This window comes from Carassius auratus, chromosome 44 (assembly GCF_003368295.1).
Source record: "Carassius auratus strain Wakin chromosome 44, ASM336829v1, whole genome shotgun sequence".
NCBI lineage: Eukaryota > Metazoa > Chordata > Actinopteri > Cypriniformes > Cyprinidae > Carassius > Carassius auratus.
This window is the reverse complement of record NC_039286.1, coordinates 4,456,865-4,475,082: the sequence shown is the minus strand read 5'-3', so window position 1 is coordinate 4,475,082 and position 18,218 is coordinate 4,456,865. Positions and strand designations below refer to the sequence as shown.

General features: G+C 35.0%; 1 protein-coding gene across 2 annotated transcripts in view; it reads left to right on the top strand.

Annotated features, from left to right (window-relative positions):
- LOC113062192 (oxidation resistance protein 1-like) overlaps positions 1–18,218 on the top strand; it is a 41,620-nt gene that overhangs the window by 14,644 nt on the left and 8,758 nt on the right. For both annotated transcript variants that reach the window (XM_026231843.1, XM_026231842.1), the window contains exons 4-10: positions 4,419–4,504; positions 8,298–8,405; positions 9,407–9,523; positions 12,965–13,117; positions 13,562–13,746; positions 14,446–15,119; positions 17,169–17,337. In XM_026231843.1, the coding sequence (XP_026087628.1) occupies positions 4,419–4,504; positions 8,298–8,405; positions 9,407–9,523; positions 12,965–13,117; positions 13,562–13,746; positions 14,446–15,119; positions 17,169–17,337 (1,492 nt within the window). The remainder of the gene's footprint in view (positions 1–4,418; positions 4,505–8,297; positions 8,406–9,406; positions 9,524–12,964; positions 13,118–13,561; positions 13,747–14,445; positions 15,120–17,168; positions 17,338–18,218) is intronic.

Below are 18,218 nucleotides of genomic sequence, written 5' to 3'. Positions count from 1 at the left end.
ATATTGTTTTAATGTGTTATTATTATTTACATTTTTATTATTATTAAAAAATATAAAATAATATATATAAAAAAGCAAAAAACAAAAACAAAGCTCAGACAGATTATATGGCATATATCACAGATTTATTGTGGAAGCAAAGTGAGGCTGCAAGGATGATTTGACTAATATTAAGCTTTTTCATGATTTATCTCTATTACTTTTTAGAAATAATTAATCTGTACTACTAAAGCAATTCAAAGTTGTATAGCCACTCAAGAACGAGCTGATTTGGGTAACTCGTGCAACCCCATGGCCGGGGAGTGAAGGGAGTGACAGGCACTCTGATTGACAGCAGATTATAAATCCATGTAATGACTTGGGAGTCCTGCTCTGGCTCTCTGTAATGTGACAGGTGATGGGAGGAGACGGTAGACTGCTGAGCTGGTGTTTCTCACAGCTGACCTAAACACTTTTCAAGCCCTCTCTCTCTCTCTGCTTTCGTCTCTGGCAAATCACACTGCAAGAGAACAAATGCTGCAATCCTGAGTGCATATGCAGACATAAATCTGTTTTCAGAATTTTTATTTTACTCTGCCTTAAAGAGTAAGAATTTTTATTAAGATGACCATATCCTCCCTCTAGATAAACATTTGTCAGCCTGAAGTGATTTATATTGGTAAAATAAAAGCCATTAATTATCTTATTATAGTGAGACCAATTACTTTCCTATGAGTAGGCCTAATAGTTAAATTCATTCAAGTACATTTTTTTTTATATAGAATTTATCAAATTGCAGTGTGAAATTCTGTAGAAGTTCACTTTAGCTGGTAAACACCTTGAAATTACCATTGGTCCATAGCAATTAATGGAATAGCTAGGTGTGGTCTGAGGCTCCGCCTTCTTTGAGATGGAATTCTTTGAGATGGAATTCTTCTTTGGTTCATTTCTTTTTACCTTACGATACTTTTTACCTTAAAAAAATACTTATGTGTAGGGGAGAGCAGTATGTCATTATTTCTTAGGTGAATGAATGATCAATTCTTTAGGCAATATTTTTTTATTAATGTCAGTTTTCAATTCAGAACAAATGTTGTCAGTGGTGTGTTGTCCTGAAAAACTACAGGTCTCCAAGACATATGCTTGCATTTGCCAGTTTTCATCAATAATATGGCATGAGACAGTTAAGTAAGCCTCTGTGGTTCTTGATGTCCACATGTCTGTTGTAATTACAGCACTGTTTGTACCATCCAGAGATTGTTTCACTTTTGAGCGGCACTCTTCATACAATGCTGATATGTTCCCCACCGTTAAACTTTTCCTACTTGTAATCTTGTAGCATGGATCGAGGGTATGAACAAAATCCCTAAAACCCTCATCCTCAACTATAGAGGTTGCAATTCCTTTGCTATCATTTTGGTAAGCTTCAGAGTAATATCCACTGCTCTTGGGGAATCACCTAGGTGAAATAATAAAATGTCTCTTATAATGTATGTCAATAATGTAGCTTAAATATAGCAGGTCACATAAGCAAAAAATACTATATTTATAGATAACACGTTTCAATGGGCTGCATATATTATTTGAATGTCTGATTATGATCTACACTAGGCCTACATTTTGACAACAAAATTTGTGTGATTGCTCAACAACATTCATGTTTATTTTCTAGCCTATCAATAAATGCGATGATGATGGACATGTTTGACTAGATGGAAGCAGTCTGGAGTGCATGATAGCCTATATGCAAACATATGGACGAGCCAGTTGATATCTTAATATAGATGTTTGCCATGCTAGACTATAGACATTATATTAGCACACCATTAGGCTGTAGGCTTATTTTATAATTTTAATAATTATTATAATTCATTATTATAGGCTTGAATTGAATTATTTAAATTTAAATCAATTACATTTTTTATAATTTGTTGTTTTATGACTTTACACATTTGCGCAAGTTTAATCTAATGTTAGATTACAGCATTAGTTATCTCATTCAATGTGCTATCAGCTTCACTCACTCAGTTCGCTGCTCCTCGGCACGTTGTGTCAGACCTGAATAGATTGTGAATTGCAGAGCTCATGCATGCATTGCTATTATCAAATGCTTTCTTAAGTGCTGCTTTCTCACCTTTGTCATTTTTGTTGGTTTTGTTTAGTTATTGAGTGGAAAGTGCCCAGCACATATTTACATATCAATCAAAATGAATGGGTGTTCACAAACAAAGCTGCATTGGTATTTCAAAATACTTTTTACCCCTTTTCGTTCTAAGCAAAGAATGAAAAATAACTTTGCCACAGCTTTTAGTATTCATCTAGGAGGTCTTGAAAGGAAGTTTAGTGTCCAAATGGTGCATTGAACTCATTTATTTCAAAAGAACAAGTAAAATCCCATTTTTAAATATCTTGTCCCTTTAAAGCTCGGCTTAAACTGCTGACTCTTGCAGTTTAATTATGATGGGACATTTATGGGACAAAAGGGACACCACAGAATAAATTGGCCTGCATGTGTCGTGCTTAATGCAAAAGCTGTATCCTCAGCACCTCCCAGCCTCAGGTACTTTGACAGAGGATTCCCTGGAGTCTTATTTGTGTCGAAGTGTGCAGACACTTCATTTCAAACACTCCTGGTAAGCTGTCTTTACATCAGGCATACACTTACACAGGGAAAATGACTTTAATTGGCACTCCGGCTTCCTTTAATCTTTAAATAATGAAGAACCAGTTGAGGCTGACCAGTCAGAAAGTATATCATCCCTTGGAAAGACTTTTAATGAGATTGAGTTTATACACTTAAAAAAATGGAACTTAAACTAAACATTCTCACCCAAAGACCACTCACCCCATCTTTGAGCGTCTGTGAAGGCATCTGCTCATGGGTATCAGTCAGGGAGCCATTTCCGCCACCGGTGGGTTCCTGCTTCTAAAAATATCCTTTCATGGCCGGAGGTGCCAAGATGATGAGAGGCTGAGAGCAGTGATATGTTGTCCTGAGATAGTACGGTGGATGTCTGGACTGATTTGCTGTCAGTTGTCCTTTAGGCCAGTGGTTGTGGGCTGTTTGTGTCGGCTGTAATTACAGTTTTGGTATTATTGGGTCATTTAAAAAAGTTTTTTTTTTCTGTAAGGATGCAATAAATTAATTAAAAGTGACAGTGAGTACATTTATAATGTAAAAAAGCTGTTCTTTTGAAGACTGTGATGACGCGTTTAATGGTCACCAGCATCGTAATTCAAAAAAAGTTTTTTATGCATACATTTATAACACTATTCTTTGTATTATATCATCTTTGCATCAAATTATTAAAAAAACAGTTGGTGTTTCTAATGCAGCATCGGTGGGATGGTAAACTTGACATTGTTTTCTCTTCTGATTGCCGTTATCAGTCTCTCTAAATTTTTTTCCCTTTTTCTATTTGAGCAAATGGGAATACAAAAAATATATTTGTGGTTCTCTCCCATTCACTGCTCTTCAAGTTAACCAAACTTTAACGACCTCTGCTGCTGAGAAACCTGGAAATGTGAAAAGGGTCCATTAATGAGCCTTCTTTTGTGTAGTATTTCTTCAACACTGGCCACTTTCAGCCCTGTGGAGTTTTAGAAAATGAACTCTCTTAAAAGATATTATCAAATTACAGCTGGATTGAAATTTATTTACAATACAAAATTGTCATTTGTTAGAGTTTAATATATTAAAACAATATGAAATGTAATAATTCATGTTTTTTTTTAAATAATAATTTATTGATTTTTAGTTGAAAGTTATATTTGGACTAGGGATGTCCATATTTTATTTGATTACATTTGCATATTTAATTATTTTACATTTTAATACATTATATTGAGAAATAATGAGGAACTACAATGTTGTGATTTTAAGAAGTTTAAAAAATATCCCCACATTATTTTTTTTTATTGTTAAGTGCAGATTTGAATCATCCAAACATAAATCACCCAAATGTAGCTTATTTTGTTTGCTATGTCCAAATATCAGAATCAAATCTGCTGTACTATTAAACTCACTGACGTTCAAATATAGCATCAGCTGGCACACTGCATAGATCCCCACTAAGTATGCTGATAAAAATTACATTTATCACCCATTAACACAAAACATATCCACTGCTTAATAGCATTTTGTTGTCACTAGGATACTTAGACCAACAGGCCGAGTTTGAAGTCCCAGTAGAGCTCGCTGGAGTGGTGTATCCATGCACACAGTGACCTCCATGGCTGCGTCAGCGAGAGCCACTCCCCTGTGTGCAGGGCAGGCAGGCGACTATCAAGCGCCCTCTCTCTCTCGCTCCGCTGCTGGTGCTAACGGACGAACAAACACAAGGGTGGGGGGGAACTGACTGAGCGGAGTGCAGAGAAGATGAGAAGAGAGAGGAGGACCATGACTAGCTTAACCCGTGCTCTCCCTTGTATACTTTCAGACACCGGGCAGAAAAAGTGTGCGCTGGAGAGGAAAGATGTGCGGAGGATATCCTTCCAGAGGCCCAAAGGCACCATGGAGTATGTGGTGAGTAGTAAATGTTGTTAGCCTGATCCAGGTGGCTCTGTTTACATAATGCACCAGCGTGTGAATGTGTGCTTGACTAAGGATGAATGTGTGTACACACAGCCGCATGTATGTAATTATGTTAGGAATGGAAATGTGAGCATGCACATCAGGTGTGATTCATTCACGCAGCATGGCTTTTATTATCTGCTGCCAGAATGACTTTAATTGCTGTTATAAGTGGTAGTGTACCTGCTGTCTTTCTGCAGGAGTGAAGCAAGGTATTTTGAAAGGAAAATATGTAAATGTGTAATAAAATGACTTAATCGATTTGAGAAAGAGGGAAAGAAAGAGAGAGAGAGCTTTATATGCTCTTGAGATGACCTCAAATCAGGTAGTGATTTTCTCCATGGTAACAGTGGAGATGCTGGGAGAGGGAGACGGGGACGAGGTGGTGGCTGAGCTGTGCTTCTGTCAGCTGGCTACCTTTTAGCTAAATCTTTAACTGTGTGGAATAGAGCTTTGTTTAGAAAGTCTGTGTGTATATATACAGCATATTTGTTATTTTATTTTTTTAATACATTTTGTTTTTTATTTGTTATTTTTTCATTTTGTACTTTCATTTGTACATGTAGTTTATATATATTTGTTCTGCTAAATGCATAAATTTAATATATATTTTTTCTCTTTATTATAGCATTAATCTAATATTAGAATTAGATAATATCAGGACAATGTTATTTTAGTGTTATTTAAATACTATTAAATACTATTAAATACTATTAAAGTTTTAAGAGGAGTTGAGTGTGTTTGCCACGAAGGCATTAAAAAGAATTTCCCAAAGGTTTTTTGTAGTTAGTGTTGTTGGTGCTTTGTAACCAAGCTCCCACATTTCTCTTTCTTATTGTCAGTGTTGTGAAACCATACACTTTCCCCTCTGTAATTCCACACCCTAATATCCGCACTAACCAATCAAAGTGATTTGTGGCCCTGTGATCACAGAGATTGATGGGCTTAATCAATCAATGCTCTTACAGCTACACAACAACTGTACTTCATTGCCAAGGTTGTGATGAGATCCATGTACTATTCCATAACCAATATTGGAAGTGGGATCCATCTGTCTGTCTGCCGTCTGTTTGTCTGTCTGTCTGTCGGTCAGTCGGTCAGTCGGTCGCAAAGTCTTATTTTCACCAAAAAATTCATAAAATAAAAAATGTATTTAGTATAGGATATTTCCTACACATTACAGCAGAAGATAGAAAAAACTGGCTTAAATTTTTTTTAGTTGTAGGTTCAAAGGCATAAAAAATCTAATTATTCCTAACTTACATGATAATGTATTTATTTATATTTTATTATTTAAATGTATACCGTAAGTATAATTATATTTATATAATAATATGCAGACATGTGTGAGGCTGAGTCAGTAAAGTCAGTGAAGGGTCCCTCTGAAGGATAAATTGAATGCAGACAGTGAGATGACCCTCAATTATTCATGGCCGGCTGTTGGACTGTAAGCGATACCCAATGAGAATCAATGATTTGGATCAGGTGACAGAGTGATCTGGTGAACTGAGATCCTGCCACCCGGGGATTTATCAAAATGTATGCATGTCACATCTTGCAACTGCAACAAGCCACAAGAAGATGAAATCCTCTTTGTCACCATTGCAGTAAACACATGTATGCGTCATGCATTCTGAATGTGCTTCCATTGTCCTCATTTGTTAGTCGCATTGGATGAATGCGGGTGCTAAATGTCTAAATGTAAATGTAATTGTAATTTGTCTCAAAATAATGACTCATTTCACTGAATGCAGTGTTCACGGTTAAATTTCTATAAATGTTTACATAATGTTTCATCAAATTATGTGCCAAACATCCTTTGCGGCTTAAAGATGGATTTGTTTTTATTTAATGTGGTTGGTTTTTGGTGTATTTAAAGATTTTCTGGTGGCTCAATACATCTCTCTGTGTGCTTTAGATTTAGAAATACCTCAATGCAATTTGTGAAGTTGACAGTCATCAGATATTGTATATGATAAATGATACATTTACAAAACAAAATTCATAAATGCACAGCACAATTTACAAAATCTGATTCGTAAATTCCAAACACAATTGATAAATACACAAGTAAATTTTCACACAAATGCATCTTACCTAAATAAATGTAGCTGTTAAAAAAATAGCTGTTTTTAATGCCTGATCGAAAGTTACTGCGAACCTGATACTACTACTATTAACTACAACAACAAAACCCATTAAATAATTGTTGTTATTAAATGAAATATCTGGACATTTAACACTTATTTAATAACATTACAAATTGTAAAGATTGATCTGAATAAACAGGGTATGTGCAACCTTGTGTAAGACAGCAAGCACCGGGTGGTGAAAAAAAAAGAGTACCTATTAAATTTCTGTACATCAAGGACCGAGTCATGGAGCAAAACACAGTACAAGTGTAGCGTTGAGCTTCTTGAGTCTGTTCAGTAAGGAGCATTTTGATTGGATTAAAAGCTCACCATGATTGGCTGAACGGAACATCCTCCAGAAAAAGATATTTATGAATCTTAACCTGTCAGGAAGGTCTCAAAAACACATCACACAGATTCAAAGCAGTTTTAGCACGTGTGGCGATTGGCAAATGCAGATACAACGATCCATAAATACATGTAACATCATTCATAAATGTGTGGTGGAAATTAATTCTAGAACTTGATATATACATTCAATTTGTTTAGGTAAGATTCATTTGGGGAAATATTTATGCTTTTACTTATGTTCTGAATTTACGAATCGTATTTGGTAAATGTAAATTGTGCTGTGCATTTATGAATTTTGTTTTGTAAATGAATTATTTTTTAGGCTGATCTGGCTCCACACAATCAAACAATGTGATGTTTGAAAGATATTGGCTTTAACACCAAGAGAGTTCTTGATTATATAAACACTGTTTAGTTTAGGCTTAATTGGACAAAATCACACAAAAGGGGGATTTAGCATGGGTTTGGACTTGACAGTTACATTTTTATTGTATTGTTTTTTCTATATGATACATATGATTACATATTATTATGAAACACTGGATGAATGTAGCAATTATAAAAACAAAAGCACTATATTTTCATTATATTGTCATTTTATGGTACAGGTGGACATCTGTGAAAATATATTGGTTGGTTTTCAGGGCCTTGTTTTCCTATATTCAGAGACTATTGGTTATTTTATTCTGCTTTATTTTTTTTCAACACACCAATTTAGATTTTAAAATGTCATTTACATTTTTTTTTTTTTACAAAATTGTATTATGTTTTATTTAATTTATTACAAATGAAAAATGATTTCTTTTCTTTTCTTTTCTTTTCTTTTCTTTTCTTTTCTTTTCTTTTCTTTTCTTTTCTTTATCATCCAGTAGAGACATTTATATAATGTGTTTCATCCACTAAAACATCTTTGGAGGTCAAAAGCCAAAGATTACTAAACATCTCAAATTTAAAACATTTACTGAAGAGGTTTGTGTTTATATTGTCTTTTACAGTAAATTTTGCAATTTTAACGTGCAATCTTTGCAGCTTTTCACAGTATTGTATATGGTTACGTAATTTTAGATGATGCCTTCTGTTACAGGTGAACAGCTCATAAAAATGCATTGGTTGGTTTACACAAGGGCCTTGTTTTGCTGTTTCAACAGATTCAAAGACTTTGTCAGCCCTGTTACTTAAAAGCTGATGTCTTCATTTTAGAACTTTTTGTTTTTAGCTAGCGAAACATTATCTAACTTTTCTTTTGTGTGCCTCAACTCTAGGTGGAGTCCCGGGACACACTCAACAGCATCGCGTTGAAGTTTGACACGACTCCCAATGAGCTCGTCCAACTCAACAAACTCTTCTCTCGCGCTGTGGTCCCTGGCAAGGTACTGTATGGTGTTTTAATCTTCAGAGCAGATGGTCTTTATGTCCAGCTGAACTCCCTTCCAGTCAATTGCTTTTCCCAGAGTTTAGTGTAATAAAGGATAAGGTGACAAAAAATATGGCCCCTCTGAATTGTTAAATGCATTCATAAGTAGCCAATTCATGATGGTGCCTCCACAGTTTAACATTAGTGAGCAGAGATACCGTGATCCTCAGGGTAAGAACTGGGTCCATTATAATAAGGAAAAAGTCCTCTGGAAAAGCTTTTGTAGAAGAATATAAGTTCCGTTTGCTCAGTAAATAGCTCCAGTTCACACTCTCTGCTTTCATTTGTCATTTTGTTTTGTTGGACATCAAACACGTTATACGGCTTGGTTTATGCTTTTCAGGATGTGTGTTTGAGCAATTCATTTAGAGCTATTTTATTCCTACAGTGCACAACAGTTGTTCGTTAAGATGTGTGAGGAAAGCAGAGAAATATAACCAAGCTTAGGCCAAAGTAGGTGCTATAAAAAGCAAGCCAGTCTTTTGCATAAACTTTTTAATGAGGCATTACAAATATATTAAACTGTTGTGTTTATAGCAGCAATATTTATCATAGGTCAGTGTTTATCCTTTTTTGAGAATTAAAACGTGTAAAAATCGAATGATGTTTTTCTGCTCAAAGGAAAATCTTGCATAGAGACTGTTTCATTCTGCTTAGTCTTTACTTCTTTATCATCCCAATATATTATTTAATTCAATTGATCCAAAAACTACAGATCTGTCAGTCAGTCAGCCCATTTATGAAATGTTTCCCTTGGGAGTTTAGAAGTGATGAGATTTTATCTTAAAGAAATGTAGTTCTATTAATTATATTAACTAGATCTTACATGAAAATTGTAAAAATTTTAACCATGTAGAATTTATCAATGTAAATGTTAAATATGCAGCTGGGAATCACTGAAATATTTCCCAGAAATATAAATGGAATTTTTTTTCGCCTGTGTGTCTTGCTCTTTAGGTGCTGTATGTCCCTGATCCGGAATACATCTCCAGTGCGGAGAGCTCTCCCTCACTCAGTCCCATCAGCCCCCTCTCTCCCACCTCTTCAGAGGCTGATCTGGAGAAGGCCACCACAGTAAGTGTTATCTCAATCTTCATCCAAAGCTTCCAGGGGGATCATATATAGCAAGAGAACAGGGTTATTCTTGTCCTTTATCATTGTTTTAAATTAAAATATGGGTTTTGGATGCCAAAGTCTGATCATTTCCTGTTGTTACTCAAGCCAGAAGAACTGTGGTATAATGTGTACAGCATATGCTTTTTGACTACTGAGCATGCATAATTTTCATTAAGCTTTTCATTGTGAAGTCCAAAAAGTTCTGTAATCTTTTAGCTCATTGTGATGTGTAAGCATATTTTTACAAGTTGTGGAACAGGGATGGAAAATTTCAATAATCCATGTAATAAGTTGGGTTTCATTAAGGGCCGTTGAGTAATATGAAGACTTATTCAGCTCAAAAAACAGCAAGTCATTAAGTTAAACGGCTCGGAACGAGATTTCACAATAATTCAATCTATGTCTTCATTTATTCAGTAGACCATGTGAAGTGCAAGAGTGGTTCTCTTTGCATAGCTTGCATTTTTACATGTATTCACTTATTTTCCATTTATTTTAACCAGCTTTTTAATTTGTAGTCGCTGAGCTGAACTTGTCCCATTAAATTGGTCAAAAGATTCTAATCAGTGTCCAAATACCTATGCATCCAGACCTGCTTGGATTTTTTTACACAATGTTATAAATATTATAAAATCATTATATCCCCTTTTGTCTTATTTTAGAATAATGTTTTTTTTCTGTCTCTTTTTGCCTCATTTGTTGGTTTGTCTTTTTTATTTTAGTTCTTATTTTGTCTTGCGTTATTTATTTATTTATTTTAGTTTTGTATCTTGTTTGTTTTTTTTTTGTCTCATTTTGTTTTATTTTGCCTTATTTTTTTGTATTGTTTTGTCTTTGTTTTATTTGCTCTCATTTTGTTTTATTTTGCCTTATTTTAATTTTTGTGTTAGGCTTATTTCTTTTTCCTCTTTTTTGCTCTTCGTATAGAATATTGTAATGCACAAGTTTACTATATATATTTGTGTTTGTCTGAAGCTTTAGTCCCCATTAATTATAAATGAATAAAAAAAAAAATTAAATTAAAAGTCAAATTCTTCAACATTTCTCCTTTTGTCCTCCTTTACTTATTTGGAATGTCATAAAGTTGGGTAAATTATAATTTAATTAAAATTTTTGGATGAACTATTTCTTTAGTTTCAAATTGTTTTGTGTCCACAATGGGGTGGTGATGGATTTCCTTTTGGGTACAGCTGTTACTCTTTATGAGGCCAGACCAGAGATTCAAGTAATTGTTGTATTCATACAAACTGCATTTATGCATGCAAACTCTCATCTATGTTTGTCCCTAGTTTGTGATAGTGGCTGATATATAAGAAAGAAAGAATTTATAAGAAGAAATCTGTGAAAGCTCACCATGGCTACTTGTGAGCTCATCAGTCCTTGTGTTTTAAAGGTCTTATTTGTTTCCTGGACTGCAATTTTGAGGTTGCCAAATTGATTGTGTCACCTCTGTTGGATTAGTCTGTGCCCCTGTGTGTAGTTCCAGCTCCATATGGTCATAGATTTACTGGTCATGCTGCCCATTGCCAGAGATTCAGGGGTACGCGCTTGTATTTCTTTATGAGTCATCAATGGATAAAGCATGCACATGCACCCTTGCACACACTTGTACAAACTTCAGATGTATTCAGGTATCAACATTCATCTCACGAATAAGAATGCACACACATATCCCTGTAATTTTAATAGGCTGGAGTATTGACTTTGTTACAGTACCATCACATTACATGGAAACCAGAAACGTTCATGCAATATTCATGCTTCTCTTATTCATTTCAGCATTTTGATTACATACATACACAGTGGAGTGCATCTAAACTGTACAGTCAGTCCCAGCAGCCATACATTTATATACCTGTCTACGGACTGTAGACATGTAATTTGAATGTGCTGGGAAAAACATGTCATGCAGTTAAACACAGCTTGCTACATTCTTGTTGCCTTAGTATTACACTACTGTTCATACGTCTGGAGTAATGTTTTTGACGAAGTCTCTTATGCTCACCAAGGTTGCATTTTCATAAAATAAATAAAATAGTGGAATATTACTATAATTTAAAATAAAGTTTTTCTATTTTAATATATTTTACAATGTAATTTTTCAGCATCATTGCTGAAATGATCACATGATCTTTGAGAAATCATTCGAAAATGCCCATTTGGTGCTCAAGAAGAATTATTTCTAATATTATTATTATTATAATCATCAAAGTTGAAATTGTTGTGTTACTAAATATTTTTGTGTAAACCATGATTTATTTATTTTAATTTTGTACCCTTTGTATAGAAAGTTCAAATTAAATATTTGAAATGGAAATCTTTTGTGACATCTTTACTGTCAATTTTGGTTATTTGAATGGATCCTTGGTGAATAATGGTATCATTTCTTAATTTTTTTTTTTTTTTTTTACATACATAAAGTAATTAAATAAAATACTTATCCAAAACATTTTAACTACATTTGGCTCAATCTTACAGTAACATTTCACCCGAAAATGAAATTGTGAATAAATAATGAATAGTGTGAATAAATATTTACACTATACTTTAAAACATATCTTTCACATTCCATATCATAAAAAAGTCATACAGGTTAGAAATAACTTGAGACATAATAAAAAAAAAATATTCAAAACATGCTAGTCATCACCCATCTGTTGACGTTTACATACAGGGTGAGCATCTTTTATTTTTTTTATATTTGTAGATAGTAGACTAAAATTATTCTCAGCATCACTTGCTTGATCACTTCCAGTAAACAACCTGGTTTTCTTTGATTAGTATTAAATGATCATGTGATGTTTGTCTGTCAAGTATAAGTGGTCTCAGTGTATCTTTGTGTGAGAAGTTGGAATGCATCGAGTGAGGAGTCAACCATGTGCTCAGTATCTGGAAATGTGATTTTGCTGTAACTCAAATCCAGGAGTTCCAGCTTGTTCACATTTCAGCTCAGGATTCTGCTGCCATGCATTTTGTAAAGCTGAAAGCAACTTTTTATAATCATTAGATTTGTATTGGCGTGTCAGCACCAAGTTTTAGTGTCAAGAGCAGTGACTTTCCTTTTCCTTGTCCTATAATGAGCTCTTACACACACAATTGCTGACAGTATATCAACCTGTGCTGCATCATGTTAGGAAACCTGCCTCGGTCTCCTTGGTTTCCGCCTGTAAGCTTTCTTACAGCAGAGAGCCCTCAAGGGATCTACCTTATGCCTTAATGGGTTGTTATTTCTAAGCCTCCTTGTTATGATGACTGTGTGTGTGTGTGTGTGACCATGTTTGTGTGTGGGTGTGAGTGTTAGAGGATGTATCATAAGCCCAGGGTTGGGCTGCATTCAGTGTCATGTGGCGAGGGCTACCACTGATTGAGCAGTTTCTCACTCAGGCTTCATCCCAACAGGTTTCAGGTGATGTCCGTCGGAGGCACAGCACCTCCGGCCCAGGCCATGGCCCCCCTCGGCCAGCCAGAGTGGTTTCATCCACCTCCGAGGAGGAAGAGGCGCTTACAGAAAAGTTCATTAAAATGAACTGCAAATACATCTCGGATGGCAAGGTAAGTTTCAAGGGAGAGAAATTTCTGTGTAAAAAAAGAACATTAACATTGCTAAATGATTAAATGTAAATATTTTACCTAATTTTCAGATTTATCTTTGTGGAATATATTGTTACATTTGGATGGATGAAAATTATGATCACAAAGTCTAAACACATTTTCACAAATTAGGACAGTCTTTTCTGAGCAGTTTCTCATATAAACCACATTTCCATGCTGATCTTTTATTGTAGTGTTCAAGAAAAACAAAAACAAAAGCTGGTTGCAGTTCATGTCGATCTCTTCCTGCCTAAGTGGGCGTTTGGTGGCCAGAATAATCAATGTACAATAACAAGAACAATATGTTCTGTCTTTGCTGTGCTAATCAAGTCTGACTATGTTCGAGTAGTGTATAGTCCACTGATGTTTCGATGCCATCTACCTTGTCTGTTCTTTTTCTTTCAGGGTGTAGTCAGTGGTGTTCTGTTGGTCACCCCAAACAACATCATGTTTGACCCTCATAAGTCAGACCGGCTGGTGCAGGAGCGAGGATGTGAGGAGTACGGGATCATGTGCCCGCTGGAGGAGGTGCAGTCTGCTGCCATGTGCAGGGAAATCACCGACATCAGGGTCCGAGAGCTTGTGCCAGTGTAAGTTTCTTGATAACCTGAAATACTTAAATTGTTCATTCATCCAAAAATGAAAATGATGTAATTGATGACTCACCCTCATGTCGTTCCAAACCCGTAACACCTCCGTTCATCTTCGGAACACAGTTTAAGATATTTTAGATTTAGTCCGAGAGCTTTCTGTCCATAACAAAAATTTTTGGACCAAAACGTATTTTTGATGCTTCAACAAATTCTAACTGAACGTCTGATGTCACATGGACTACTTTGAAGATGTTTTTCTTACCTTTCTGGACATGGACATTATACGGTACACACAGCTTCAATGGAGGGACTGAGAGCTCTCGGACTAAATCTAAAATATCTTAAACTGTGTTCCGAAGATGAAAACAGAGGTCTTGCGGGTTTGGAATGACATGAGGGTGAGTTATTAATTACATAATTTTCATTTTTGGATGAACTATTACAAAAATTAACATTTTGTCATTTGCTCACCCTAAAGTTGTTCTAAAAACAGCTAAACCCTAGTTGTTCAGAAAGAATAGATTATTTTTTAGAATGTTGGTAACCAAACTGTTGATGATCCCCCACAGTATAAAAAATAAATACTGTGGAAGTCAATGCGGACTAGAAACTGTTTGGGTCATCATCTTAACATGGAAATGCATGAATTTTATAATGGCACATAATTCTTATCCATATGTTGTTTTGTCATCCCAGAGATCTGGAGCTAGAGCCTTCTGTTACTGAGGTCAGCCATCTGAAGCGGGCGCCACGTCTCAATGCAGCCAATGCAGCACACAGAATCCGTGAGACGGGCAACGACAGCACCAGTACGGCCCCTCGCAGCACAGAAGCTTCTCTGTCCGAAGATGTTTTTACAGAGTCCGAACTCTCTCCAGTCCGTGATGATGCCCTTGCAACATCTTCCGACGAGCTGCAGCAGATAAAGTCCTCTGGTGCATCTTCGGAATCAGTTCTAACCATCAACCAGTCCACAACAGCCACTGAAGAACCTTCATTGCTCAACAAAAAGGATGTAAAAGAAGATGTTCACGATGCAGAAACTGAGGGAACAGGATGGAGGGATAGTGGCATTGAACAGAGTCTTAATACTACAGATTTATCCAGTAAGGTGGTGTCTGAGAACGTTCTGGAGAGCAAAAAATTGGACCAGCCTGCGTATCAGGCCAAATCACGCACCACATCTGAGTCACTTTGTTCAGACACTGTGGCTGTTGAGGATTTTGCAAAAGCCCATGAGAAACAAAAGAGCATGGAAGCTCAGACTATGCAAACAACCAATGATATGAAGGAAGGAGAACAAGGGATGGCCAATGACTTCACACCAGCTAAAGTGATTGGAGCAGATGAGGAACAGAGTACAGAGGAAGGTAACCTACTGTTATCACACTTGATAACATCAATATGAAATTTCACCTGATTCATCAGTTCATATTATCCTCCCCAAAGTTATTTCTGTCATCTAAAAATGCATGTCCAAATTTTGTAGGGGCATATATATATATATATATATATATATATATATATATATATATATATATATATATATATATATATATATTAGGGATGTCAATCGAAATCGATCGAAATTAAGTTTTTTTTAATCTAATTAAAAAATGGAATCGTCGATGCTGCCACGCCCCCATGTTGTATGACGGCAAATCAATGACAAAAATAACCGAGCATACAACTGATGCTGGCGCGCACGCTATATGGCTTCCGCGAGAGGAAAACTGAATCGGATGCGAAGAAACAGGAGCCCGCGAGCTCATTTCAAACCCTCGCGCGCGCATGCTCATTCCCCACATCCTCGCGCTCGATCATCTCACCTCTGCTCGCGCGAACAATTTTATTTTTGTCAGTCGTGGGGCGGGGCTTGCTGTTTTAGTTGTTATCTCAAATGTCATTGGTTATTCCCCTTTTCCTAAAGTCAGTATTCGACGCCTGTTAGAAAATGAGTAATAATTCACTTGACTTGACCCATGACTTCATCAGTGGACCAGATACATGCGAGTAATCATTTCTTTTGCTTGTTTAATTTATTTTTGTCTTTAATGTAATTTAATGCACTGTTTATAGAGTATATCTTTTGTAGATACTTGATTAACTGGAATTCTTCTGATTGCTAGTGATTGCAGTCTTAGTAATAAGAGATACACATATTTCACAGACTGCAATGATGCACACACACACACACACACACACACACACATACATATATATAAATCTAAATCTAAATGAATGACAGTGAAGTGTTTAACAAGTGTTTTATCTTTAATCTTTTAAATAGATACATCGTAATATCTTTTGTGAAGAAGACTACACTTACAAAAGAGAAACTGGATGGCAGTTTATTTTAAGTTTTCAATTGACTAAAGATATAAGTTATTGTTACATTATGTTGTTAATAAAAGTTTTAAATTTGACAATGTAGTGTGGTACATTGCAAACAAAGGTCAGATATTATATTGCATAAAAGTCTAGTTTGAAAAATGACAATCTGTGCTTTAAAAAGAATAAATGTAAAAATCGAGAATCGAATCGAACCGTGAGCTTAGAATCGAAAATGCAATCGAATCGAGGATTTGGAGAATCGTGACACCCCTAATATATATATATATATATAGTCACTTAATAAAAATGTAATAAAAAAAAAAACTTAATTTTAACATTGAATATACAATAGTTAATAAAAAGTTCAGGGTCTGTAAGTTTTATTTTAAATTTTTTACCTTCTTTGTTGAAAAACTAAAAAATGATCATACTCATAAAAGTAGTAATATTGTGGAATGTTACAATTTAAATAAATAAATAAGTAGCATCACCATGTGGATGCATCAAGATGCTATTGATGGTGAAAAAACTCATCAGAACTGGGTGGCGAAAGAATAAAAAAAATATCCCATCCATCAATCTTTTCTTTGTAATATTGTGGTTCACTCGGAACTGAAAATAAAAAATGCAAGTCAAATGGACTGGAAATATGTTTCATGTTGACTTTAAGCTTATTTCCCAAGGGTATTGCTTATATAAAAGATATCCAATCCTTGATGACTTAACAGAACATACAAATATACTGAGGTGTCAGCCTACATATGATCCTGTTGTATCACTGATGCAATCTAATAAGGATGTGGCCCTAAAAATAAACTGAAAGCCACATTTTCAGTTAGTCATGTTGGATTGGCTGTAGATCCACAGATTTATTTTACTTTATTTTTTTTTTTTTTTGCAGCACACTAACAACACCAGCTCACTGAGCTCATCAGCTTATTAAGCATGTGTTGCATCCAGCATACATACATATGCTAAAATATAGATTAGTAGAAATAGGATGCAAGATTCGTGTTTTAATTTAACATGCTGAGATTACTATGAGAAACAGGTGCAGACTTTGTCTTGTTTGTTACCTGTCCCAGTTGTGCCAGGACCCAAAGGCAAGCAGAAGTCCAATTCACACAAGTTCCTGTGCCTGCGGGTTGGAAGGGCCATGCGGAAGACCTTTCTTTCCTACGCCAGTGCCTCCATGCAGCAGTATGCCCAAAGAGACAGGAAGCACGAGTACTGGTTCGCCGTTCCTTCTGAGAGGTCAGTGCTACGCTTTAAATGTCTGTTTCCTGTACTGCTAATTTTTACTTCCTTTGATGCTTGCCAAGATTATTTCTTATATGCAAGTTTAGGGATCTGTACAAATACTTTTGGCGCAATGTGTCCTGCATGTTTGTTTTATGGACATAAATAAATACTGTTTTAATTTGACTGGATTGAACATTGTTTGATCTTAGGTTTAAAAATTACTAAAATATTTTCTCTGCTAAGAATGGCAATCTATAATCACATTTATTTTAAATATATAATAATTTATGTATTTTTACACTACTGTTGAAAATTTGGTTTCAGTATGATTTAATTTTTTTATTTTAAGAAATTGATACTTTTGATCAGCAAGTATAGTTTATATTGATCAAAAGTTACAGTAAAGACTTTTAAAGTAATTTCAAATAAATGCTGTTCCTTTTCACGTTCAATTCATCAAAGAATCCTGAAAAAAACAAACATATCAATGATTCTACAAAAATATTAAGCAACACAACTGTTTTCAACTTGAATAATAATAATAGATGCTTCTTGAGCAGCAAATCACCATATATGAATGATTTCTGAAGGATCATGTGACATTGAAGACTGGAGTAATGATGCTGAAAATTCAGCTTTTATCATAACAGGAATAAATAAAATTTTAAGGTATGAAATGTTATTTTAAATTGTAATAAAATTTCACAATATTACTGACTTGTAAAGATTTTTTGATCAAATAAAGCATAAGAGACTTTCAAAAACATTCAAATAAATAACTTAACAAACCTAAACTTTGAAACAAAAGTGTAATATTTTTATTTTTAGAAAATACTACAAAAAGTGTCAATAAATGTTTATTTTTATATATATTTTTTATCAAATGTATTTAT